General features: G+C 37.9%; 1 protein-coding gene across 4 annotated transcripts in view; it reads left to right on the plus strand.

The window, feature by feature from the left end:
* stx3a (syntaxin 3A) overlaps positions 1–22608 on the plus strand; it is a 29742-nt gene extending 7134 nt beyond the window's left edge. Inside the window, exons 2-11 of one of the 4 annotated variants that reach the window (XM_041797669.1) lie at positions 13430–13504; positions 13610–13709; positions 13949–14023; positions 14137–14207; positions 15674–15782; positions 15885–15958; positions 18354–18488; positions 19147–19257; positions 21569–21688; positions 22006–22147. In XM_041797669.1, coding sequence (XP_041653603.1) covers positions 13430–13504; positions 13610–13709; positions 13949–14023; positions 14137–14207; positions 15674–15782; positions 15885–15958; positions 18354–18488; positions 19147–19257; positions 21569–21652 — 834 coding nt within the window. In that variant the 3' untranslated portion in view covers positions 21653–21688; positions 22006–22147. Of the gene's footprint in view, positions 1–13429; positions 13505–13609; positions 13710–13948; positions 14024–14136; positions 14208–15673; positions 15783–15884; positions 15959–18353; positions 18489–18667; positions 18881–19146; positions 19258–21568; positions 21689–22005 lie in introns of those variants that run through there. The other 3 variants (XM_041797670.1, XM_041797668.1, XM_041797671.1) reach the window with 3 other exon arrangements.
* Positions 22609–27374: the final 4766 nt, after the last annotated feature.

Genomic DNA, 27374 nt, shown 5'->3' on the forward strand with positions numbered 1-27374 from the left:
CAACAAAATATGGGTGCATCCTTTCAATTACCTTTATTCTAAGACAAAAACAGTTTTTAATATAGTAGCAGAATTTTCAAATGGGACAAATAGATTCATTGTGATAATTAACAGAAATTGTGAGATTAATTGTGATTAAAATTGTAATTGACAGCTCTGAATAATTGTTTTGATCCCAGCAGCCTACAATAGTGCATTACAGAGCTTTATTGTACTCAAGCAGCATAGAAAACTAAAAAAATGACACTTTTCCTGCTTAATCCTGCTTAAAAAGGCAGAAAAAAGTCTCGGTTTGGACCCTGAACCAGCCAAATTTGGGTCAGTTTGACCTGAAAACTGACTCACTGCGTTGATGGATCGTCAGTTTTATGGGGATTATTATTCTCATGAATGTCTCTTTGCTAACAGACTTAATGTTCCCGCTCAAGATACATTTTTAATGATCATATTATGTAGTCAGACAACAAAGGGGAAAATGTGACGCTATTTGGAGATCAGTAATACAATGGTTATTTAGAAGAGCTGTGATGATCTTATGGTGAGTCCTGGTTCAGAGATTGAGGCTGTGTCAGACTAAAACAAAGAAGAACAGGGATATCCTCGTAGTCTGGACACTTTATGCATTAATGGGCTTTATATTCCATCTGTAAAATGCAGGAGTAATTAAAAAAGGCAGGAACACAGTTTGTATAATGTCCTTTTCCCCTCCCCCTCCACGCAGCGTCACAGCTCAGCCCCATGATGTTTGCACTAGGAGCACCTGAGATGTGGTTTCTTACAGACAGTTGGGAACAGGTTGTGTTCCTGGAGTTCTGTGTAAATATTCACCGGCAGCTTTGAGATCTTTGTGGCCACCCAGAGGCACTGTGCTATGTTTGCTGACTGTCCCGTGTGACGTACATCTGACTTCAGAGCTGTGGAGCTTTCGAATGGAAGTGTTATGGGTGTAGGCCGATCAGGGTGGGGACGATATTTCAGACTCTCATGTCACGCTCTTGATAATAACCAGGAAACGGTGTCATTAGTTTGTTTATCATCTGTGGCTTTCCACTCAAGAAGAAATCACTATTTTTGCTTTTGCATGAATATCATTATCCAGGATTAATTTAGAAGTATTGATAAAGTCTTGAGAAGTCAATGTTTGTTTTAAGTATATAAAGATTAAGGGATACAGCTTTGCTTCTCATCTCAAAAATCTATGTTAAGAATGTTAAAATTTACATTGATACTCTTGGAGATCACGTATTTTAAAGCAATACAGCCTCTGTTGTTTAAATGGTTGATTTGATAGTAACCACGTGTACTGAAGCTTTAAAAACATATTTTGTAGGACAGTTGTTAGGAGAGGACTTAACTTAGCAAAAATGCAAATGCTTTCACACTGTCTGAATTTTACAAACTTGATGCTTACATTTTTGTGCAACTAGACAGAGTGCAAGAACATTTTTGTACATTTTATTTATTGGGATTTTATCAACATTATTGACACATGATGACATTTCATAGTCAAATCAAATATAGAAATAGCAACAAAAATTTTCTGTTAAACAGTTATGAGGTATACTTATTTTTCCATGTTTTCTAAAAAACATGGTCACATGTGGACAACCTGAGAGCATAACTCCCACAGCTCCATTTCTGTGACGCTATATGTATACTGATGTGCAATCCAACAGACGAAAGGCAGCGCCATCACACATATGCATCTACACCCATAGGTAAATAAAAATGCAAAATACTCAACTGAAAACAAAAAGACAAATAGAGAGACAACAGAGAAACAAGGAAAAACAACATAAAAAATGGGATTTGGGGCAGCATTTTGAGCTAGAGAATGCAATTTCGGAAGAAATTGCACTGTGAATGCTGATCTGCTGAATGGCTGCACCAAACTGCTAATGCTGGGTTGGCAAACACCCTGAAAGAAGCTAAATAACGCCTTAAACGGCTGCGCCGAACTGCTAATGCTGGTTTGGAAGGATCCCTGAAAGATGCTTAATGAATTCTTGAATGGCCGAAACCGAACTGCAAATGGTGGGTTTAAAAAAATCTAAGAATAATGGGTATTAATAATCGTAGAATGAAGCTCAATAGAATATTGAATGGCTGAAGCCAAACTACTAATGCAGAGGTAATGGTTTTCCCTGAAAGGAGCAGAATCTAATCTTAAATGGCTAATGCAACACTCTAATAGTGGGAATGAAGTTTGTGGGGCAGAAGCTTAGTGTAATGTTCAAAAAAACCAATATCTTAAAGAAAAGGAAGACAAGTTTTAATCAAACAAGAAGTACTTTGGAAAATTAACTAAAAAATAATCCAATAAACAAGCTTGATATATTGTTTGAAGGCCCAGGGCCAACTGCTATTGTTTCAACTGTAAAGTAGTTACCAAGAGGGAGTCTTGATGTAGTAGCTGTAAAAAGCTTGTTGTAAAGAATTCTAACCTGATTAAGCAGGAGATGATCAGAAATGTCTTTAAAAGAGCTAAATTGAGAGAGGAAAAATTAATCCAGGTTAAAGGTGCAGTGTGTAAAATTGGGAATTTCAACATCCAACAGTCAATTCTAGAATGTGACACTTATTTCTCTGGTGAAAACTGTGGCAACCAGTGGAATTAAAAAAAAAAAAAAAAAGTGTATCTGTTATTTGGTCACTTCTGTGGCGCCATAGAAACATGAACAATGAAAAAATTCAAGATGGCGGCATCCGTGGAGGGGATCCTCCCCATATATGAATAGATGGCTTAATTTGAGTTAATATTAAAAAATAAAACACTCATCAGGTGGATAAACACTAATTAAGATAGACCTACCTAAAGACATCATGTTTCATTTAACCAAGTTTGTTTCAATAAATGCTACTAGGCTAAATATTACACACTGCACCTTTAATTTATAAGTTAGAATTGGATCTACAGTGGAAAAAGCTTGACAGGTTCATCCTCCTCACTGTAATTGCCTGGGCTCAGCCCAGCCCTCTGTGTCTGCCTGGTTGCCATGGTAATTAATGCTTGCATGGTCACAGACAGCCTCTGTGCGCAGTGATATCACCTACACCTGTGAGCAGAGAGCAGCTTTGAGTGATTTTGCTTGTAAACACAGTTTCTTTCTCCTCTCCGTGTGCGAACACCGTACATGCTATCATCAAACGGATTTTGGCGTGAGCATCTGCAGGCTTGGAACTAGCAGTGATGTTATTTTGGTGTTGATTGTATGAGAAATGAGGCCAGGGCGGCGAGCTACAAACGGGCATCCTCCTGACTTTGGAGACAGAATAAACAGATTTGGTAACATTTCAGCAGATCAGAAAGATGTCCGTTTTCTTGGGACAGTTGGTCCTGTCACTCCAAAAGTGTGCATGATATGGCTTTGGTTCTTGGTTTGACAGTAGCAGGACAAGATTTCCTCCGTTTTGATATAAATTTTATGTATGTGGTGTTAAAATTGTGGTTTTAGTAGAAATTTGTTTGGGAGGGCTGCTCCTCCAAATCAGGGTGCCCTCTGTTAGGCACTTGTTACCATGGAGACAGGAGACTCACCTTACTTCAGTGGGTTTTAAGTGGGATATGACCTGAAAACATGCTCCAAAACTCAGGTTGCTGTGTCAAAACCGTAACAGCTATGATTAAACGGATTTCGGCGTTAGCATCTGCAGACATGGAGCTAGCAGTGATGTTATTTTGGTGTTGATTGTGCGAGAAATGAGGCCAGGGCGGCGAGCTAAAAATGGGCATCCTCCTGACTTTGGAGACAGAATAAACAGATTTGGTAACATTGCAGCAGATCAGAAAGATGTCCGTTTTCTTGGGACAGTTGGTCCTGTCACTCCAAAAGTGTGCATGATATGGCTTTGGTTCTTGGTTTGACAGTAGCTGGACAAGATTTCCTCAGTTTTGATAAATTTTTTATGTGTGTGGTGTTAGATTTGTGTTGGCAATCACTGTTTATTCAACAAGGTACCAAGGTCCAATCACAGCAGCCTACACTCTGAGCTTAGAGCTCCACTGTCAACTGTCAGTGTGTTCTATCCCATTGAAATGAATGGGTTGAGAAGTGAAAGGAGAAAAATGGAGAAGTGACTTTGAAGGATCGCTGTGAAGAAATGATGAAAGATATGAAGGAGCTGAATCATTTTGAAGTAGCTGAATGTCTTGTGAATATTTTAGAGGTTGGATGAAGTCTGTAAGTGAAAGTATGAATGAGTTTTAGGGTTTTGAATGAAGGTTAAAAGATGTGTGAAATGTGGCAGTTGAAGCCTCTCTGAACATTCTACCCATTCATTTCTATGGTCCCAACTTTTTTAGAAATCGCTGAATATCTCTGAAAGTATGAAGAAGAAGTCTTAGAAAAGTCATAGCAGGATTGTCCTAATTAGGCTGAAGCTTTTGAAGTTTGAATGGTTAAAATCGGTTGAAATTTGCGGGAGGAGTAGCGAGCCGAAAAAGGGAGCGGAAGAATAATAAATATAAAGAATTTTCGCGCAGAATAACAATACCTGTGAATGCTTTCAGCATTCACAGCAATTACCTGTTCATTTTGCTGCTTGCTAGAAAATGTCGTTTACAAAGGGTGTTACAGAAAGAGGTGAGAGCAGGATTACTCTTCAGTGTGTTGTAACACTGAGTCCCACATCCTCATGCATTTCTAAGGTGTACCCAGGAGTTCATACCTCAGTCTGTCTATATGTAAAACATCCACTAATTCCTGTAACCAAACATCAAACCAGAGAGCTACTTCAGATTTCCACAACTTCAACAGATTCCCATGGCAGTTTCCGTGCCGTACATCAGGACTGTCACGGTATGTGGTCAAGTTTCCTCACAACAGAAGAATAACCCAGCAAAGCAGTTTCAGGGTCTGGAATCAGCATGGTCTTTAAGATGCTTCAGTACCATTGAAACACCAGAAATCATACATTTTTGAACAAGTCCAGAAGTGGTGAGCTAGAGCAGGGGTTCCCAAACTTCTCAGCTCATGACCCCCAAAATAACGGCATCAGAGATCTGGGACCCCCACCTTTCCTTGAGGGAAAGCAACTTACTTTTTAGGTACTTCTTATCACTTTTACTTACATTTAAGCACAAATATCACTTAAATAACCATGTTATTATTTTAAATAAGACTCATTTTGACAACTTTTTCACAATAATTTACAAAATGTATGATTTTAAATCATATTAAATTTTGGAAAGCATTTCGCGACCCCTCTTCACTGTCTCGCGACCCCCCCGGGGGTCCCGACTCCCACTTTGGGAACCACTGAGCTAGAGTGCCTGTAGCAGCCTTAAACTTATCACATAGGGATGAGAAAAACATGCGTGTAGTTTAGCCTTATAGTAGTGTTATCTGTGTAATATCTTGAATTGATTAATTTGAGTCTAGAGTTAACTGAACAGTTTTTATATTTTTAAGCATCTTACAAGACATCATCATCATTTTCACAACTGTCTAGTGATTAGACAAGAGAAAATGTTTATAAAAGTTGAAATGAGACCCTTCACATCTGGAGAGCTTAGTGGTGGTTTATACCAAGGATTTCTGCAAGTTAGAAGTTCAAAAGATACAATGTTTTGCTGAACAAAATTTCTCAGTCGTAAACACCAAACAAAATATATTTTCAGGTCATGAAAACATTTACTGCAGTTGCTCAAATGTGGCAAAATGTCCATTTACAGTGCTAAACAAATTTATTCGACCACCCTAACCCTAACCAAAGTAAGTTTATGCCACAGCTGCCCTAAATTAACAGCATTGGTAATTACCAAAATCATTTTTTATGTTTCTGTAATGCTTAATACACCAATATGAAGAAGCTCTTTAACCCAAATGATATTTTTAATGCTAAAATATAATTATTATTGTTAACCATGAATTTTCAAATTTACTGATTCACAAAAAAACTGAAAAAATAGTAAAGCACATTAATATTTCTTGATTAATATGGCAAATGATAGTTATTTACTTGCATTCCTGAACAGAAAAATGAGTTTCAGTGGTTAAATATTATGCTTGATTAATTTCTGACTTCTCAGAGAAGCCTAGTGAGCCGGCTCAAATTTGGGTGAATTCAGTTTGAAATCCCTCATTCCTGTTCAAAATGGTAAAATGTAGAGAGCTCACTGAAAATGAAAGAGTCCGCATTAAAGCACTTCAATATGCTGGATGGTCTTTGAGACAAATATGATAGGTGGTCTAATAAATTTGTTAAGCACTGTGTGTGTATATATATATATGTATATATGTATATGTGTTCTATATTTGATCCAACATTGTGATCCATCATTATATGATTTTTTTGTTGCTATAGTAACCATAGACAAGTACTGTCTCCTGATATGTTGTTGTTATAGGCCAAGTACCGTGAATCATTTTGTATTGTGTTTTTTATCATATTGTTTCCTATCAAATCATTTCATACTGTGTTGTAATCAATTGCATAATATAGTATTGTATCACTTCCTACCATACTGTATTGCATTGCATAGTGTATCATCTTCTCTTGCATTGTGTTGTATCATTTCCTATCATACTGTTCTGTGTTTTTCGGATTGTTATGTGTCTTATCAATCATATCGTATCATCTGGCATTGTAACTTGCCTATTTAATCTAATTGCATCATATTTTTTTCACATCATAGCGTAGCGTATCGTATTGTATCGTAGTTTGAGTTGAGAGGGAAGTTCTAAAATAAATGTATATATCCTTCAGGGAAAGCTACTTATATCTTTACAAAGCTATTATAATATCAGATGACTTACTTGACCATTGTGTGTGTTCACTATGCAAGCTTAAAGAGGTAGTAAACACTTCAACATTCATTTCAGCTGTAAACTGAAGTATCTGACTGCATTTGGGGCTTTACTAACACTTTCAGAACACTGGAAAAGAAATAGCTTAAGGTTACAGAGTTAACAAGTTACACCAGCATCTTTCAAGCCTACCAGTGAACTAGTGCATCCTGTTTGTATTAAAATGGATTAACATTACAGCTGACCTTCCTGAGTGAATGTGATATTCATGACAACCTGAAAATGGTCAACAATAATAACATGTTACAGCAAATTTGTTGTTGCATTTAAAACCTGTCCTACTCCTTTTTATAGAATTACTGTGTAGATTATGGGTGGGAATCACATGGTTCCATAAAATAAGCTACACTTTTGATACTTGCTTTTTTATCTAAAAAGTTTGAATAGAATAGAGTAAGAAAGAATGCCTTTATTGCCATTGTACCATCAGTACCATGAAATTAATGAGACATCTGAAAACAGTGCTGCTTTATTTATTTTTTTATTTTTGCTGCAGTTACACCGGGGCAGCTGACATTTCATTGCCTCAAGTGTATGCAGCTGCCAGTGTAACACACTGCAACTGACTTAAAGTAAATTCATTCAAATAGTATTGCAAGCAGCCGGGTTGACTTCATTTCTCAGAACATGCTGGTATTCATAAAGACAGACCACATTAGCGGGGGTTAGTGCTTCCTTTTAACTGCTTTCCCCCATCGTTAGGTCATAACGGCTGCGTTTAAGAAATCGGGCAGTGTACCGTTAATTGATTAATAAACTTATTTATTTATTTATCCTTAATGCCATTAAGATTAAAAATCGCTCTTTCAAGAGTGTCCTGGCCTAGACAGGCAACAGCACAGTGAAGTTACAAAGTCACAGACAAACAATGAACAGCCAACAAACAAAATGTCCAACACATTAATACACTGAAAGCCAAGAAAAACAAGTAAAACAGCAAGTAATTATTTGTCAAGGTCAGCTACAATCAAAATAGATCATTCAAAGCATCTGCAGACATATGTTTCTAACTCTTAAGTCATTTGACATCCTCTGAAAGCTTCCAGTGTGATTAGCTCATTCAGTTTCAGGTCTTTCTGTAAATCATCATCAAAACAGATGACAGCAATTTATCTAAATAAAATGGAAATTATTGTGCAAGAGGACAGTTTAGACCCTTCTCTGGACTGGAAATTTCAAAAGCAGCTTGCATCTCTTATTCTGGGGCAATTTATAATCTGTTTTTTTTTGGTAGATCCTGATACGATACGATACCTGATGCATCATGTGGCCAAAAATAAAATCACGTTACAGCAATTCTGCAGTAACTGGTAGGGCTGGGAAATTAATCATAAATTTTGATTAAAGCTGCAGTAAGTGATTTATTTTTAGTGTCATATGCCCACAAAAACAGCACAACCCATCAGGGTCTTCTTATTGAAGCCATCTAACAGAATAACACACTTCTGCAACGCCTCCTCATGCTGCACTCTCACTTGAGGAAAACCAGCAAGGGGCAATGCTCCAGCCACTTAGAAGGCTAGTACTCACAATCACGACTCAGGACGGAGAGAGCGTTCCTTTTGGCTTCTGTAGTAGGTCGCGAGGAGGTATGTGAGAAGAGGGGCGGAGCTACGGAGCTCAAACACGGAAAAGAACATGAAGGGAGGGGAAGTAGAGTTAATTCTACAGGGTTCTCATTAGGATGTTACATACTCAACCTTTAAATTGCAACATGACCTGCAATTTTCAAAGAAGATGCAGTATTTCTTTAATGTATCTAAATGTGTGAGAATAGTTAGCAAAACATCCTACTTTCCTTATTTTTGTTTATGTTTGCCCTGTTAAAAATGAAAAACTCATAAAATCGTCACTACCTTCAACAACACTTCATATTAAATTTGCAATGAGTCAAAATAATCATGATTAGATCTGTTTTCAGAATTGTTAAGCCTTAGTTTACTCTGTTTAATATTGTGTTGTTATTACTTGGGTTGGTCTACTGGTTGTTTGTTGAGAAATAAATAAGATGAGGAACTTGGAAAAAAAAAATCACACATTGAATCCCAATAAAACAATCCAAATTTGAGCCAATCTCTAAAATCTATAACTTATTGGTGGAAGAATCATCAGAATCATCTATAAAAAGACTACATGCCTGCAGGGATGACCTACTGGAGAACATCCCTACCGAGGATTGGGAGAAGGCATGTGCAAAGATACAATCACAAACTGTTATTCATTTCTCAAGTTACTACAACATAATTGGCTGATGCGCACATACTTAACACCAGATAAACTTAACATAATCAACAGCGCTATACCAGACACATGTATTAAGTGTAAAAAAGAGAAGGGCACACTTTTTCATTGCATCTGGCAATGTACCCAAATAATCAAGTTCCGGGAGGAGGTGAGGAACTGCTTACAGGATATATTACCTATACATAAACCTCTTGTACCGAAGCTCTTCTTATTGGGTATATATCCAGTTAACCACAAGATAAGAAGGAAGCATCAGAGCTTTTTAGAAAAAAGTCTGTTGTTAGCTAAGAGAGTCATTGCTTTCACATGGAAAAAAGAGGATAGGCTGAGGATAAGTGTTTGGATCTCTAAGTTGTGTACACCTCTTCCTTTAGAAAAAATTACTTAGGCTATCAAGGACAAACAGGTAGTCTTTTATAACATTTAGGGCCCTTTTGTTTCATTCCTGGAAAATACTAACTTAACCGATATAATAGAAACATCTGAAAATGATTCTTGAGTGGTCCTCTGCAGTCCATCTGATGTGAAATATGAGATAAAATACTAGAATTTTATAAACTTAAAAGCAGTCACCCCAGTTAAGCAAGATCCTTAGCGAAGACTGCAATGATATGTGTTTGTTTGATACGTTGAGTTGTTTGTTCATTATGCACTTAAAATCTTTTTGATTTGATTTATCTACAGTTGCAAGAAAAAGTATGTGAACCCTTTGAGGTTTCTTGGATTTCTGTATAAATTGGTCATAAAATGTGTTCTGATCTTCATCTAAGTCACAACAATAGACAAACACAGTCTGTTTAAACTAATACCGAACAGTAAATGGTATGTTTTCATATTTTTATTGAACAAAACATGTAAACATTCACAGTGCAGGGTGGAAAAAGTATGTGAACCTTTGGATTTAATGACTGGTTGACCCTCCTTTGGCAGCAATAACCTCAACCAAATGTTAACTGTAGTTGCAGATCAGACCTGCACAATGATCAGGAGGAATTTTGGACCATTCCTCTTTATAAAACTGTTTTAGTTCAGCAATATTCTTGGGATGTCTGGTGTGAATCACTCTCTTGGGGTCATCCCACAGCTTCTTAGTCGGGTTGAGATCAGAACTCTGACTGGGCCACTCCAGAAGGCTTAGTTTCTTCTGTTGAAGCCATTCTGTTGTTGATTTACTTCTGTGCTTTGGGTCGTTGTCCTGTTGCATCACCCATCCTCTGTTGAGCTTCAGTTGGCGGACAGATGGTCTTGAGGTCTTGATAAACTTGGGAATTCATTTTTCCGTCAATGACAGCAATCCGTCCAGGCCCTGAGGCAGCAAAGCAGCCCCAAACCATGATGGCCTCTCCACCACATTTCACAGTTGGGATGAGGTTTTGATGTTGGTGTGCTGTGCCTTTTTTTTCTCCGCACATAGCATTGTGTGTTCCTTCCAAACAACTCAATTTTGGTTTCATCTGTCCACAAAATATTTTGCCAGTAGTGCTGTGGAACATCCAGGTGCTCTTTTGCAAACTTCAAACGTGCAGCAATGCTTTTTGTGGACAGAAGTGGCTTCCTCTGTGGTGTCCTCCCATGAACTCCATTCTTGTTTAATGTTTTACCTATTGTAGATTTGTCAACACAAATGTTAGCATGTGCCAGAGATTTCTGTAAGTCTTTAGCTGACACTCTAGGATTCTTCTTCACCTCACTGAGCATTCTGCGCTGTGTTCTTGCAGTCATCTTTACAGGACCACCACACCTAGGGAGAGTAGCAACAGTGCTGAACTTTCACCATTTGTAGTCAGTCTGTCTGACCGTGAACACATGAACATCAAGGCTTTTAGAGACACTTTTGAAACTCTTTGCAGCAGGGGTGGACTGGGAAAATAATTCAGGCCGGGAATTTGATACCATCCCAGGCCACTACCACCCAATTAATGCAAAACACCAAGAGTGAGTTAGTTTGGGCGCTTACTGATGTAAGAGTTTAAAATAATAAAACAAAGGCTCCTCATGTGCCCACACACAGCTTTTTCTGTTTCTTCTTCCTACAAAATAAATGTTTCTGTTGTGTTGCAATAACCTGTTCTCAAGTCACATAAACAGGAATTATTCTGTTTCATCTACTACTACACTTTTAATGTGCAGGCTCTTAATCTCAGTTGGATTTTACCTGGTTAAATAAAGGTTAAATGAAACAATATAATACAAGGATTTCAATATTCATATAATCCATTATGTTGTGTCTATGTAAGTTAACTATATACTAAAATTTGCAATATCCTTTGTTAAAACTTAAAACATTTGTTTTATTAAGTCAGTTTTAGCCCAATCAGCTTCCACAAAGTGGAACTAACCTCCTCATTAAGCTAGTCATGCTGGATGGGCTAAGGCTGTGTGTCTGTTGTCACCCTTACTGACGAACATGTCAGTAATATTACTGCACTTTGCTGCATCTGTAGCCAGTGCTTTTAATTTTTTGAGCCTCTCCCTTTCTGCTCCACCTTCCCTCTTGGGTTGGCGATCTTGCTCCTTTTTTCAATGTTGTATAATGGACTGTTAATGGCAGGTTCACTGTCCAGTGTTAATGTTAAAAAATGTCGCCAGTTCAGAGTGTGACTGTTGGCGGAGTTCTAAGATTTTTGGAGGGTCAGTGAACATATCAGTTAGAGAGACGTGAGAGTTTGCCGCATGATGAGAGACGAGCGAGATTCTAGGAAGTCACGGCAAGTAATGTTTGTTGTTTTGGCGGCTACGGCCACAGTAGCCTGTGTATTTCTGTGAAATAAAGTTGCAGTGAAACTAACTAACTTCGCACCGTCAGCTTATTGAGGGACATTACAGTCGAACTACGGGTTTGGGAGTAGGGGGGCGGGGCCGCAACTTGGTGTGTGTCTGCCTGCACTCTGCAGTAGAGAGCCTCAGAAAAAGAGAGGAGGGGATGTGTTTGTGCCCTACGTTGCAGCTCAATCTGTGTGAGCTTCATTGAGGCAGATACCCTGATTGTTCGTTAAAAAAATCATGCACGACCTGATCCGAGCCTTTGGTCCAAACTCTCGGCAATCGCTGAGTGGACCAGTTAGGCACCCAGGCCACCGGGAAATGTCCCGGTGCTCCTGATGGCCAGTCCGCCACTGCTTTCCAGCTTCATGCAAGTCAACAATTCTTGATCGTAGGTCTTCTGAAAGCTCTTTTGTGCGAGGCATGGTTTACATCAGGCAATGCTTCTTGAGAACAGCAAATTCAAAACTGATGTGTGTTTTTATAGGGCAGGGCAGCTTTAACCAACACATCCAATCTCATCACATTGATTGGGCTCCAGGTTGGCTGACTACTGGCTCCGCTTAGCTCTTGGAGAAGTCATTAGCCTAGGGGTTCACATACTTTTTCTCCCCTGCACTGTGAATGTTTACATGTTTTGTTCAATAAAAACATGAAAACATGTCATTTTTTGTGCAGTATTAGTTTAAGCTGACTGTGTTTGTCTATTGTTGTGACTTGGATGAAGATCAGAACACATTTTATGACCAGTTTATGCAGAAATCCAAGAAATCCCAAAGGGTTCACATACTTTTTCTTGCTACTGTATGTTCAGTTGCGTGTGAATTTGTGAACATGTGCGGAATGTTAAACATGTTAAAAAGAAATAAAATAATGTTTGCAAAAAAAAAAAAAAATGTTAAGCCCTAGTAACTGGTATACTGTGATACGATTATACTATTATATCATGATATCTGATCAACTAAAGAGCACTAAATATCTGTCAAAAGTACAGGATAATTTGTTTGTGGTCTCAGCTTCACCTCATCACACGCCACTGCTTGACCTCTTCTTCTCAGAATATTTGGTTTTATGGGGGCTAACACAACTCTTACCCTAACCCTGATCACAACTAACCTTATAAAAGAGAGGATACACTTAAAATACACCAAAAGACAGCATGCAGATTGTCAAACAGAAATCTTTGTGACTGTTAATGTTATAGACTTTGAAATGTGGAAAGCTTAAAATGTACATTTTTATTACAGCTGTTGGAATACATAACAAAAAGAGAATTTGTTTGTAGATCCCCGATTATTAAATGAGACTTAACAAAACACATTAGAAAAACAAAGTTAGAATATGCCAGTGAAACAATTTGCAAAGATAAAACAATAAGTATAACCTGTAAGTTATAGAAAATAGGGCATGTATATAATCGCCTCGTATGCACCCAGAGGTGTTTGCTCTTCTGTTTATCCCGAATGATTTCCATAAACATGAGAGAAACCTGTACTCCCCATGTGTCAATGACAAACTCTGAGCTTTTAAAAGAACATGTGGTTCTTTTCACATGTTCTGAGTATTGCTTGACCTAACAACGCTCCTCTAAACCCTTGCTTTTGTCCTGTTAGACGTGTGATCAAGATGATGACGAGGTGGAGATCGCTGTGGACAATGCAGCCTTCATGGACGAGTTCTTCTCTCAGGTCAGCAGCACTATCAGAGCAGTGTTTCACTTGTCTGTAGGAAAACTTGTTAGTTTTTTAAGCTATTTTAAATATTTGATTTCAAAGGTGTAATTGTGTTTTCAGATCGAGGACATCAGGAACAGTATTGATAAAATTGATGAGAACGTGGCTGAAGTCAAAAAGCTTTACTCAGTCATCCTGTCTGCTCCCACATCAGATCAGAGTAAGATTCTTCATCACCTACTGATTTTGTTTAGTGAAGCACTGTTGCAAAAGAAAATTAAAAAATCCACCAATGATTTTAATGTTAGATTTGTTCCTTGTCACATAGTGCCACATTGTACATTATTTCATGTCAGTCAATGCAGCTGCCCTTTACATCTTTCCCTGACATGATTTAAATGCTTATGTTTATTCAGTTTTCCCCTTTATTTTTAACACCATGTGTTTCTGTCTGTCCAGAAACACAGGATGAGCTGGAGGCAATCACCAATGACATTAAGAAGATGGCCAACAATGCAAGAAACAAACTCAAGAGTGAGTCTACCTTCTACAACCCTCAAAATCTACCAGGAGAATAAGACCATTATGTGAGCTGCAGATTATTTTTTTATCTGATTAGTAAATCACTGATCTGGATTTCTTCTCAGCCATTGAGAGGAATCTGGAGTCAGAGGAGCAGGAGAGGGTGTCAGCTGACATGCGGATACGTAAATCACAGGTAAGTGATGTCTTCAGGAAGACATCCTCTAGTCAGTCTCAGCTTTCTGTTGCATAATGAGTTTTCCTCTGGAAAATGAATTTCTTAATCTTTCCTAAGCTCAGATAGCAGTGTTTATTAAAGGGATTATGATTATGGACTTGCAAGAGCACTGCATGAATATTGAAAGCTTCTGTGTGAATTTTTACTGATTATGAGACTTACTAATGTATATTTTTTGCATACTTGTAAGCTACCAAAGAATGAAAGACCGATAATGTTAAAACTAATGTTTAACATTAGGCCAGTCAAGCTATTGTTTTTTAAAACTGCACCTAATCTCAGAATTTCTGTAGTTATATATGAGTAATCTCCTTTTTAATCACTTAGTTGGTATTCCATTATTTTGCATTCAAAAACATTTGTTGTTATACTTAAAAAAAGGTTAAGCTACTTCCTCTTCAGATGCAAACATGCTTTTATTTTGAAAGGAAATAAGGAGCTTCTGGTAGATACAGTGTTACTGCATAAATTTAACTTGTGAAAGGAACTTGTTAGAGTGACTTTGAGATTTGCCCTCAGGCTGCTGTTTTAGGGCTCCTGCGAAGGAGACTGAAGACCCCAGGTCTCACTTATTCCTGGCGCAATCCATTTACTTGGTGGCAACTAGCTCTTAGGCTGCTCTTGTTCTTGCACTTTTATTGCTCGTTTGCACTTCTTCACATTGCACTTTGCATTACCTGGTAGTAATTTTTCCATTTGGGTATGAGCTCTGGACTGAATTTTTATTACTGATGTTGTGTATGTTGTTCTATTTATTGTATTTTTTTAATATGTCTGATGTTAAGGCTTTTTAACTGGGTCTTATTTCACTGCCACACCAGTAACACCAGGATTAATGCATTAACGCTGACAGCCCCACTCTATATATTCAATTTTAAAATGGCTAAGTCCTCAGCTGCAAGGTATCAGATGGTGTTATGAAGAGCATGCTGTAGAAATAGCCTTAATTTTTAATTTTTACTATCCAAGATTTGCAAAAAATATATAAAATTGACAGTTAAGAGACATTGGATGTGCATATTTGTCAGATAAATGTTCTTACTCATGTACAGGACAAACTCTGCAAAGAGAGAAAAGACAGTTTTTGTCCACAGCTGTTATTGGAATTAAGACAGACCAAAACTGCTTCACAGGAGCTTCAAAATTGCAGCATATTCATAACATTTTCACATTCAAGAAAAGGAGACAAGAGGGAAAAGCCAAATCGTGTGGATATGTGTTTATTCAAAATCACTTTTGGAATCTTACAGCATTGTAAACATTAATTTTATAATTTCTATCAAACATCTCTTTATTGCCCTGGTTTGTTTTTGACGATGCCCTGAAATTGTCCTCTGACTTGAAACAATCTGTCTGTACAGTGAGATCTAACCAGTATTACCTCTGTGCTCATTGGTCCTTTGTTTTTATTTGTTGTCTCCCAGCATGCTGTGCTGTCCAGGAAGTTTGTTGAGGTCATGACAAAGTATAATGAAGCCCAGGTGGACTTTAGGGAGAGGAGTAAAGGACGCATTCAGAGACAGCTAGAAATCAGTGAGTGACATCTGCACACAGTGTGGTCATAGTTATTTAATGAGCTTACACTTGTTCAATTAATTATTAAGACTTTATATTTAATTTCTTTTTCTTCTCCAGCTGGAAAAGCAACAACAGATGAGGAACTGGAGGAGATGTTGGAGAGTGGCAATGCTGCTGTGTTTACTGCAGGGGTAAGTGTAGGTCTGAATAAGACCACGTTGTTAGTATCTCAGTAAAAGCTGAAGCTTCTTGTCTCAGTTGGTTAAAGATTAGCTGTGTTCGTGATTCAGCCTGTTGGGGTAAAAGTCGGCTCTCTTCTTCTTTCTGAGTAATATAACCCTCCTTGGATGTTCAAAAAAAGAGGACAGAAAAAAGTCTGTGAGGTTTACTTCTGAAGTGAGGATTTAATACTTCTTAAACCAACTGATAAAGACAGATTAAATGCCCATCATGACAGGGAGAGTTATAATGTTTGGTTTTCAACAGCTTCAAACAGCTGAGATGGATCGGACGAGTAAATTTGAGCATGAATTAAACTTGAAAGAAATCCTCTTTACAGCGTGAGAAAAAAAATCCTCTTGGTTCCCAACTTTATTCAAATTCCCAGATTTAATGACAACAAAATGTCTCACTGCCTGACAGAAACATAAAAAAGGTTGTGCCATATGAAATTAACAGTTTGTGGTTATTGTTGATAGAATAGAGTTAATAATAAACACTGATACCTATTCTAGTATCCTGACAGCGTCCGAGTGATGCAGTGTGAGGCGATGCATGGCGACCTTTTTTCCTCCGTCGCCCCATTCCTATTTTCCTCTGTATCGCTTGTGTTGAGATGGAGGAGGAGCAAGGGAAGAGAAGACAAGGCATCAGGAGGGTCTCGCAGGGATATCTTTGACTTTTGTTCACTCTTTTGTCTACCCAGCAGACCCTTGAGCTTGTTTAACAAAGTGGAACCATTGATCATGAATAATATCCATATCTGTCTCTGAAATATGATGCTCTGGCTTATGTCACCTCAGAGGCAGAGCTGTTCAGCTAAAAGCTGTCAAAAACACACACAAATGAGCAAAGTACACACTTAAATCTCATTTTTCACAATTCATGTCCCGAAGAGTCTCAACATGTACATCTGAACCAAAGTGGGCAAATGCTAAGCTGAAAGAATCTACATGAGGCTAACAAAAAAAAAAAAAACATCTTGCACACAGCAGAGCATGCTGTGAAGAGCAGCAGTGATCAAGATGTCATACTTTGGTGCATCCGCCCTGCAGTTTAGAGATGTTTCTCTGTTAACCACAGTTCATGTCCCCTGCATAAAAAAGCAAAACAGACAGAGTGAGAAAAGGACAAACAAACAAACATAAAAAAACCCCACACAAAAAAAGCTCAGGTGCAGTTAGGACAAGGGCTAAGGATTTTCATGGTTGGACCTGATTGGTTAGATTTTCCTATGATAGGCTCTCTGTTTAGTGTAGGCAAAACCTTTGCAAAATAAATGTGTAAATAAACTGATTTATTGATTCTTTGGATTTTTAAGTTATTGTGTTTCCCTTCATGCTATAAATGAAAGGAAATGTGGAATAAACCATATAAGTTAAGAGATTCCTTTACATTTAAATGAAAGAAATGTTTTTACTACACAGTGAATAAATAAAAGGCATGGCAATATTTTGGAATTTATAAAAAGTAATACACAAAACTGTTTGTAAGCTGCAAAAAATAACTGCAGGGAGACGTAATGAGCTCAATAATTCAGTTTTAGTGATCTGGTTTATCTCTTATATTGCAAAGGATATTTACTAATAACATGGGTTGTTTTCAAAACTGTATTAATAGGTACTAATAAGTTGATATTTTCACCAAGATAGGGAATCAGTCTTGATTTACTTGGAGAAAACAGGCAAATCCATTTAAATTAGACATAAAGTGCCCCCGGACAGCTGGATTGATGACTATGACACTGGCAGGGGGAGTCTTAAATGAAACTTCAAATGTTTGACTATTTCATGTCATTCCTTGAGTCCCATAATTATGGGACTTTGAAATATGTAGACATAATAGCATTAATACTGAAAGAAAATGTGTTAATTAACTAAAATAGTGAACATCTCCCCCCAAAAGCTAGTATTTACACTTTTAAAAAGCCATTTATTAACTATTTTTGTGTGATTAACACATAATAAAAGACAAATACATAATAATCCAAACTAAACAACACATGTTAACTGAGAATAAGAGCAGAAAATAATATCAACCTGACTTGTGTAGTCTTAAATAATGTAATTATACATTTAACCATGCAATCATTTTATTTGCAGAAATATTATATTAATCAATTGTGAAGGGCCAATACAATGTTTGAAATAATAATTTAGCCTTTTTTTCAATACTGATGATGATGTTTTTTCTAGCTGCCTTAATGGTCCTAATGATACTTGTGAAAAATGGCCCTGGTAACTGGGAGCAACATTAGCCTTTCTTAACTGCAAACCCAGCAAACTTTAGATTCTGTCTAACAGGCCATCGCCATATTCTCTATATCTAATATCTGGTCAGGTATCAATAAACGTCTCCTCTTTGCAGATAGTGGACTCTGGCATCTCTAAACAAGCACTGAGTGAGATCGAATCCAGACACAAAGACATTGTTCGTCTGGAAAGCAGCATCAAGGAGCTGCATGACATGTTTGTAGACATCGCCATGCTGGTGGAGAGCCAGGTACTGCGATTTACATCCTCCTGTTTTTTGCTTCTTCCCCCATCGTCTTGAGAAACTTTCGGCATTCATCAATCCATCCATTTCTATCTACATTCAGCTCTTTTCTCCAGTTTATTTCTCTTCCTGTTGCTGCTGTGGTGTGACTGTAAATCTGCATTCATCTGTTTCCTTTTTTTCAGCTCCATGCCTTTCTTATTCCTCTCTTTACACCCCTTTGCTACTGCCACCTCCATCTCACCACCCCACATGGTTGAATCATCGCAAATGCATACAGTAAGATGTAAATTAAGCATCTGTGTGCACATTAGAGCTGACTCCACACACTTAGAGTAGATTTGAAAATCTAACCTCATATTTCTTGCTGCTTGCACCATGCTTACTGAGGGAAAAGCTTGTCTAAGGTAAGGGCTGCTCTCCTGCTGCATGAGGTGTTGGACACTTGTTTGTCTTAAGCATTGTATTCACAGTTTAGCATGAATGTTTATATGAAATCTGCCCTGACTCTAAAACAAAACTCGTGGTTTCCATTATGTAACCACCAGCAACTTCCAAAATATTGGTCTTTTAATTTTCATAACATCTGAACCTGATGTTTTGCTGTAAAAAATTAACCAATCTGCAATACTTTCTTCTGATTACTGTTTATGTTGTTTTTCAGGGTGATATAGTAGACAACATAGAGCAGAATGTATCCAAATCAGTGGATCACATTACAGTGGCACAGGAACAGACCAAAAAGGCTGTAAGGTACCAGACCAAAGCACGAAAGGTAACGTCACTGAACCAAGAGCTGCTCCAGTGTGCCTGCAGCTTCTTCCTGTATTTTCTGTCTTCTTCCTACTTATTGCACAGTTTGACACATGAAAACCACACAGTGTGCCTACAGATAACACTCCCTCACCATGCAGACACAATCAGATGCTGAATTCGCTTTACTACACTTTATCTTACTTCCTTCTTTTGCAATTTTTTTTTTCTACTTCCTCTGCCACCGTGGCCCTCATGTTAGGGTGGGATGATTGACAGGATTGAGAGCAACATGGACCAATCAGTGGGCTTTGTGGAGCGGGCTGTAGCTGACACTAAGAAAGCTGCAAAGTTTCAGCAGGAGGCTCGCCGTGTGAGTGAAAATGGACAGGAAGTACAGTCGGGTTTCCCAAAAGCACCTGGAATAGTTTTATTACCTTGGTCATAAAAGGGGATATGACCTTTAGATATATTGTCTAATGCATTCAAATTTTAGTTTAGTTTAGTAGTAGTGAGTAGTCCAAAGAATGTTCAGATTAAAGGTTATAAGTCTGCTCTTTTTGCAAAAATATAATCAACTGATACAATCCATGTGGCTAACCTTTACTACATCACAGCGAGGTGTGTTTGGTACCTCAGAAAAGGTACAGAGTTGCAAACAGTTATGTGCAGAAGTTAGTTTCTGCACATAAACAGCTCTTGGTGCTGTTTGTCAGTACGTCCCTAGAAAGAATGTAAGGCACAGTTACACTTCCAGAATGCATTTCAATGTAAAAGCCCTATTTGATGTTTTTATTTTTTTTTTTTAATCTAAGACATCCTGTGTTTTCATGCCTTTATTCTGAAGTTGTTTCCAGGGCAGCTTTCTGGTCATTAAAGCCACTTGCAAAGTTGCACAGACCTTTCTCCAATCCTCTCTAAACTTTCTTCACCAAAAAATAGTGGCTTTGCACAGTTTGCACATGCTATTTTATTGATTTAGGCAATAAGGATATCTAGGATGTTTATTAATCTGGGATCTCAATCTTAAGATTTTTTTTCTTAAAACTGTACAACTTAAGCACCTCTGTACATATACTGTATGCCACACATCCAGTAAAATGAAGAGTGATTCAGTCTGTCTTCAAAATGTGTCTGAGGGTTCCCACTTGACAACCCTGATGAAGTGCTGCTTTCTTGGTACCCATCAGTCTGTGTGGTTGACTTGTGGAGACAAATAGTAGATTGTAAAGAATTATAGGGATTTTCTTCACTGAACACTATTTTTTTTTTTTGGGCACACTATCTGTTTACTCAACACAAAGTTATCAAGTTCTATTATCTGACAAAAATACTAAGTACTAAAAACTAATAGTTCTTTTATTTGGTCTGTGTACATAGTTAGAAATGTAAATGAAATATCAACATGTTCAGACCTTAAACAAAGTACAATTACTTCAAGAATGTGTTAAAAATGTGGCTGCCTCTCAGGATAATCCAATGATTCATTCAGTCATTTACAATTGATGTACAGATGTAGATATTGTAAAATGCATTTGTAATCATGATCAATAATCCTGGTATCAGTATTTATTAAAAATAATTGACAATGATTTTTGCCATAATTGAGCAGTTCTACTGTCAGTCTGACTGGCCATCCTTGATTACATTCTAGTCTTTAGGACTTAAAACAGCACAATATCCACAGAAGTTTGGTAAAAGAGAATAAAATGCTTTTGGGAAACCTGCCTGGCAATAAGACTGTTCACAAAGTGAAGACCCTGTACGTCAACTTGTGATCCCAAGTCACTCTTACCTCCTCTGCTCCTGAAATGTCCCTGCTTTGTGACCCGTGCACCCCTGCTCTGAAACCCAACACTGTAACTCCTCACACTCCTAAAAGACCCACACACACACACGACATAATCCACTCTCTCTTCTTTGTTCTAACCCTTTCTTCATTTACAGCTGGCTCATAACGACTGTATTATTCTTAGTTTTAGTGTGGGTTTGAAGTAATGACAGGTCAGCTTCCAGCTTTGACACGTGCATATGGGTTTGAGAATAACTTCTCTCTTTACAGGTTGCCATAAAGTCAACAACGCTGTGCCAACATTAAACTTGATTATCAAACTTTAGTGACAGATTGACAAATGAGTTTGTACTGTTACAAAAACAATTCTTGACATCTGAGGCATCCCTTGTTTTGTATTCTGCAGGTGTTCCCTCTTACAGATCTAGTGTAGCTATGCCTCCTACGGTTTGATTCTGACATTGATGCATCAATGAAGGACACACTTTTTTTGTTCTCATCAAGATCAACCCTGATGCCACTGTGTGCCTTTTCCCAACAGAAAATGGTGATAATAGTGGTGATTGTGGTTGTCTTGCTGGCCATACTAGCTCTCATAATTGGGTTGTCAGTGGGATTAAAGTGAAGCTGAGGAGCTATTTGAACAAGAGGAGAGCTACGGGTGAGTAACTCTGGGGTAAATAACCTCCTTAATGCCACAGTGGGTGGGTGCTTTGCATGCTCTTTATCTCCAGGCTCTGTATGTTTGTGTTTTCTTCCATTCCTGAGGGCTGAAATGAAGTGTGTTTTTGTATATTTTAAGTACTTGGGTGTGTGTTTTCTCTTGTTCTGCCTCATTCAACTCTAGTTCCTACTGGACAAACAAAGCAGTGCTAGAGTTGAATTTGCATTACAAATTTTCAACCAGTGTTTGTTTTGCAGGCTGTCATGCTCCCTGCCATTAACTCCTTTTCTCTGTATTTTTCTCCCTCTCTTTAGAAGATGGTAAATATTGGTGCAGTCTATGCTCATCGTCATCCTCCTCACCCAAACTCCATCAGTTTGTTCATCATCCACTCCATTCCTCCCTCCATCAGCCACCTCCCCAAACAGGATATAGATCACTCCATACTAGAGGTCTCCAGCCCCATAGGACCTGTGGGGAAGCAAAAAAACTGAACGCTGACAAAACTGTGTAACTCTTCAACCTTTTTCCAATCGGAACTAACTATCTGAGTCTGCAAGGGGTTTAATCGGGTTGCTCTGACAATTTAAGGATGCTCCGCTACAGAAGAGGAAATGAGAGTGAAGCTAACATGAGCCACAAAAACCTGTTGTATCTGTGTGGCTGAGAAAAGCGAACTGAAAAATAACCGAACAAAACCTTACTCCAGTTTTGATGAACATTTAATCGAGCAGCAGTTTGAAGCACCTCCTTCATCGTCATTTCATCCCTCCATGAGCCTCGAAACATTCTGTGATTGAAAAGCTGGCGACTGTGTTGGGATTTTTTTGTTTTGGGAAGTTGCAGCACTTTCACATTTCACCATAAATCTTATTCCTGTTGTTAATCATAGATTATAATGTAAATAATAAAACTACTTTTTGTGTGTTTTTCCAATGTATAGGCCCTGAATAAGGCTTAGTTTTTAAACTTGATCAGTATCCATGTGTCCACTTTGTATTCTTATGGAGGTTGTGATTTCAAAATTTGAATTATGGGATCATTTCATGAACGATCAGAGCTAAGAAAAACAAACAAGCACAAATTCAGGCGAGGGGATGAACATTTACTTCTTGCTTAAAGATTTATCTACAAACAGCATCATCTGAAAGATAAGCCATTATGTAAGTTTTGTCTTTAGACTGCATATACAGACCGGCAAAGTGCCTCAACTTCCTTCTATTGTACAAAGATGAAGCCAAAATACTGCAGGTGGTAGGTGCTGACATTTTGTGCATTTGGAAGAGCTACAGTATTGATGTCATGCTGCTTCTACAAACATTTGACTTACTGATATGAGACTCCTCAGGTTGGCACAGTCCAAAGCGAAATGGATTCATGCTTGAAGCAGAAACTCTCAATAATTGGAAGTTAAATAGCTCTAAGAAAGTTGAATGAGTTAACATTTTCTCTCCCCACTCCTCCTGTATGCCTCTAATCTGGACCATGCAGGATCGGAATTCATCATCAAAACTGCCAGTATTCATCAAATAACTAATAAAGAAGTGACATGAAAAGGATCAGAATGGTAACAAACTTTCGCATCAAAACTGACACTGAGAAGAATTCATTAGGTGAGCATTTTATTGTGTCGCTTGATTTTTACACCATCTGTTGATGTGGATGATGCAGAGCTTATGACCTATACTGAAGCCAGTCAGTATCAGGAGCTCTAAAGGCCGGCTCAGACAACACAAATTCAGCCAAGATTTTGGTCTGACTGCACTGTTGCACCTCATTGTTAAACTTCCTAGCTGGTTATGTGTGTCAGGAACGACGAACGCTCTTGTAGCATGACATACTGTATGACGCGTCCAAGATGCCCCACAACCATGACTTGAGAAGACTAGAATGTCAGAAGTTTTCTAACATTGTCGTCTAGTTTGACACTCTGACCTGGCGTCAACTATGAGTCCTGACACCAACCAATAGGAAAACACTTGTTCCTTATCTTTGCATCATCATTTACAAGAGTCCCTACTTTATCTCCCTCCAAGAACTGTGTACATTTTATTTTATTTACGTCATCACATGCATACTGTATCTGAACTCTTGATCCATCCATAATTAATATCCATAATCCAGTCCATAATTGTTTCTTATTTGTTGTTTTCTTCTTTTACGAGCAAAGAGTGCTACAGTCATATAGAGCACTTCTGTTGTAGAATGATTGACACTCTTTGACCCCCCCATAGCCTGTGAACTCGCCCAGAGTCGTAGACAGTGGTGAAGTCGGCATACAATGAGCAGTCGCGATCACACTTGACTTGTGGCCAGGCTGTTGGCCAAGATGGAACGAGAGTTTTGTTGCATAGTCTGACATGGTGAATCCGTGAATGCCAAAAACAAAAGTGTAGTCCAAGCCAGCCTTCAGTCTTTTAGCTTCACTTGAGGTGAGATTTTGCGCTGTTTATTTTCCATACAGTCTTTACTTTTGTAGCTTTGCTAACCTGCTACAATATTAGCTATTTTAACCATTCACACATAAAAGGCTATAAATAAGATAAGCCAGTGGCTTTAAATTAACACTAGTCCTTTCCATGCAAATGCCAGATTAAATCTGTGTCTTTATTAAACTTGGGATAGAAAACAACAAAAATAACAGGAGTAAATGTAAATGGACAGTAACATACAGTAAGGCCCTCCATGAGATTCCTCACCTGCCTAATTTTAAGTCCCATAACAAAGTGATCAAGTTCTGCTATCTGAGACAAATATGAACTAAAGCAAGAGCCCCTGCAATAAACCCTCCTCTTTGTTCACACAAATCATAAAGTTCCTTTGTTACTGTATTGCATAATAATGAGGGGGTGTATTAATTATTTTTTACTATTCTTGCTGCTCTATACAACGTATAGAAGCATCAAAAAGAGAGCCCCTAAAAACATTAAACCATGGAACCATGGAAAAAAAACTTTACATGGTCATTTCATAATCATAAATTATCTCAGATGATTAAGCAGATTATATTTTATAATGTTTGCCAATCAACATCAAACTTCCTTCATCTGTTGCATTGCAGGGCTTTTGTTTTGGACTGCATTTCCAAAAATTTCAATTCAGTTTGCCCTCTTTTACCCTGCCCCTCTCAGAGACATGCTATTATCATCAATAAAAAAGGGTTTAACACCTCCACAAAGAGAAGTTTTGTTTCTCAGCCTCAATGTTGCATTCAGTGCTGCTTGTTAAGGGCACTCTTGAAAATGAGAGGCCTCCTGCAGCTTGCTCCTTTGACCACACAGTTTGCTCTTTTGGCCCCTGATATCAACCACTAAGTCCTCATATTTCCATAAAAGCCCACTTCATCTCCTCAAATAATGTAAACATTTAGCATGTGCTGCAATAAGAGAATTATATGCTGAAGATGTTGTACAGTGTTAATGTTAAATTAAGATGATTTTAAAGGAAATTAAAGATGGTATGTTTTTTAATGACGGGTGATTTTTGCTTTACTGCTGAAAGGTTGTGAATATGTAACTGGCTTTTTACACTTTTTGATGACTGCATGTGAGAGAAAGCTGTGGGCCTGTTTTAATGGGATGGCAGTAGCTGTTGTCAGCAGATTGTTGGTACAGCTTGTTAACCACTGTGTTGCAAAGTACAGTTTTTAAGAGGTTTCTCAAGTGTCAAATAGGAGGTAAGCTTTTTTTTTTTCACACATTTTTTCTCTCTTTACACACAAATCCTCACCCTTTCTGACCTACCTCTCCTATTGTTCAACCATAAACATGTTTTCCTTCTTTGTGTGAATTAAAGCCTTATTTTCTTATCCACTGCTGTCATATAACGATCTTATTTTTCCAATCAAAACCAACAGAAAAAGATGATGATTACATTGTGCTGTGCCATCATTGGGATTGTTGGGTTCTCCTATCTCTACAGCTTCTTCTCATAAAAGGTTGAACACAGGTAACATCTCTGCGATCCAGTAATTCTTTGAACCCTTATCTTTCACTGTAATGCTTGAGATAATGTGTATTTTTCTGTCTTTGTGCAGTGTTCCCAGGCAGGAAGGTTTCAAGAAAAGGCAACATTACCTGCGGTGCTCCCCCTTTTTTCTTACCCTAACCATCATTTAAATCTGCTTAAAATCTTATAGAGTATTAAGAAACTATTAACAGTCCTGTGATACCCTGCTTTTAAATATTTAAATTTAACTTTCTGTATGAAGTGTTTAAAATGTGTTATAAATGTGTAGTGTTTTCTCAAGTCTGCCTGTGCACAACTCAAAGTTGGTATATTGAGTGTAGTTTACCGCCTCCTGGCGGTGCACAAAGGGAACAAACATATATTCAGTTATATTATAATCAGGGGATTATTTCTACGGATTTGCTGAAGTAGTAAGAATGCATAAAAAGCATGTTTGTACGTTCAAGGTTTAAGATGTACAAGTATACATATTTTTATGCTCTGTTATAAATTATTACATGACGTAGTTATTGCTGAATTGTCTGTTGTCATAAATTGATTACATTATTGTGATTTTTGTTGTGTGTGGTCTGTATGCTGCAGAAACGCATGTTTAATGGTCTTTTCTGTGAATCTGCTTACTGGCTGTGTGTCAACCCAGCAAAGCCTGTTATGTAATAAAAGATTTCTGTGCGTTATACCAAGTGTTGATGTCTATCCTTCGCCTTTTGTGTTCATCTAGCGACCCCTGATGTCCAGCTCTTCTGCTAAATACTGAGCTGCATATTGTCTTCTTGTCCTTTATGTTATTCGGGTCAAAACAGACCATTTATTTGACGATGCAGAGCAGCACATCCGTGTAATGAAGGGTTTCGTGACCTCATTTCATCCATCTCGCTGTTCCTCCTCACCAGAGGCAGGATCGGCCCAACAACATCCAGATGGGCGGGGTCTACATAAGGGTGCCTTCGTTTTATCTGCCAGGTGAGTGATGGAGAGTCAGAAGTCTGAGTGGTTTAAAGGTGATATTTGAGTAATGATAGTTCATTATTGCCCTGTTAAAAGAAGCCCACAGCAGTAAAAGACAGATTTTATTTAGGATAAATAAGTAGAAAGCATACATTTGTGCAAAATGCATGTTTCTAGCCATTTGCATGCAGTTGTACAATTTAACAAAAGTATAACCATTATAGAAATAACTTCTATGATCAATTTAAGGAAACGTGCCAATAATAGTAATTATACAACAATGACAATAGAAGGGCATTGTCTGAGGCAATATTGGACAACAATGGGGTACTAATTTACGTCTTAATAATGCAATTTGCAGCTAACCACTGACCCATCTGCCTGAACAAACAAAATACATGGATAGGTGGAGCTAGATAGATAGAACAATCGTTATGAGGGAGTACTTTGCTTTTTTGTTTGTTTAACATTTGTGTTTTACAGTGCTGCTAAAATGCAAGCGATTCAACAACTATCTATTACACTGACCGATATGCTTAGAAATTATGTAAAAGATGTAAAAATAAACCCGCCCCTCTACCGGCAAACAGAGGTAGACAAACCAAGCCCATATGAATTTCAATATAGTCTAATCATGTTTAAATGGCACACGCTGTGTCCAATGAGAGCTCCATATGCTAATTTATGGAAACAGTGGAGTAAATAGGGGGTGGGTCGATACATTTCTCTTTTTTTCGGTAGTGTATGTATGTGTGTGTGTATTCTG

This window comes from Cheilinus undulatus, linkage group 10 (genome assembly GCF_018320785.1).
Source record: "Cheilinus undulatus linkage group 10, ASM1832078v1, whole genome shotgun sequence".
Taxonomy (NCBI): Eukaryota; Metazoa; Chordata; class Actinopteri; order Labriformes; family Labridae; genus Cheilinus; species Cheilinus undulatus.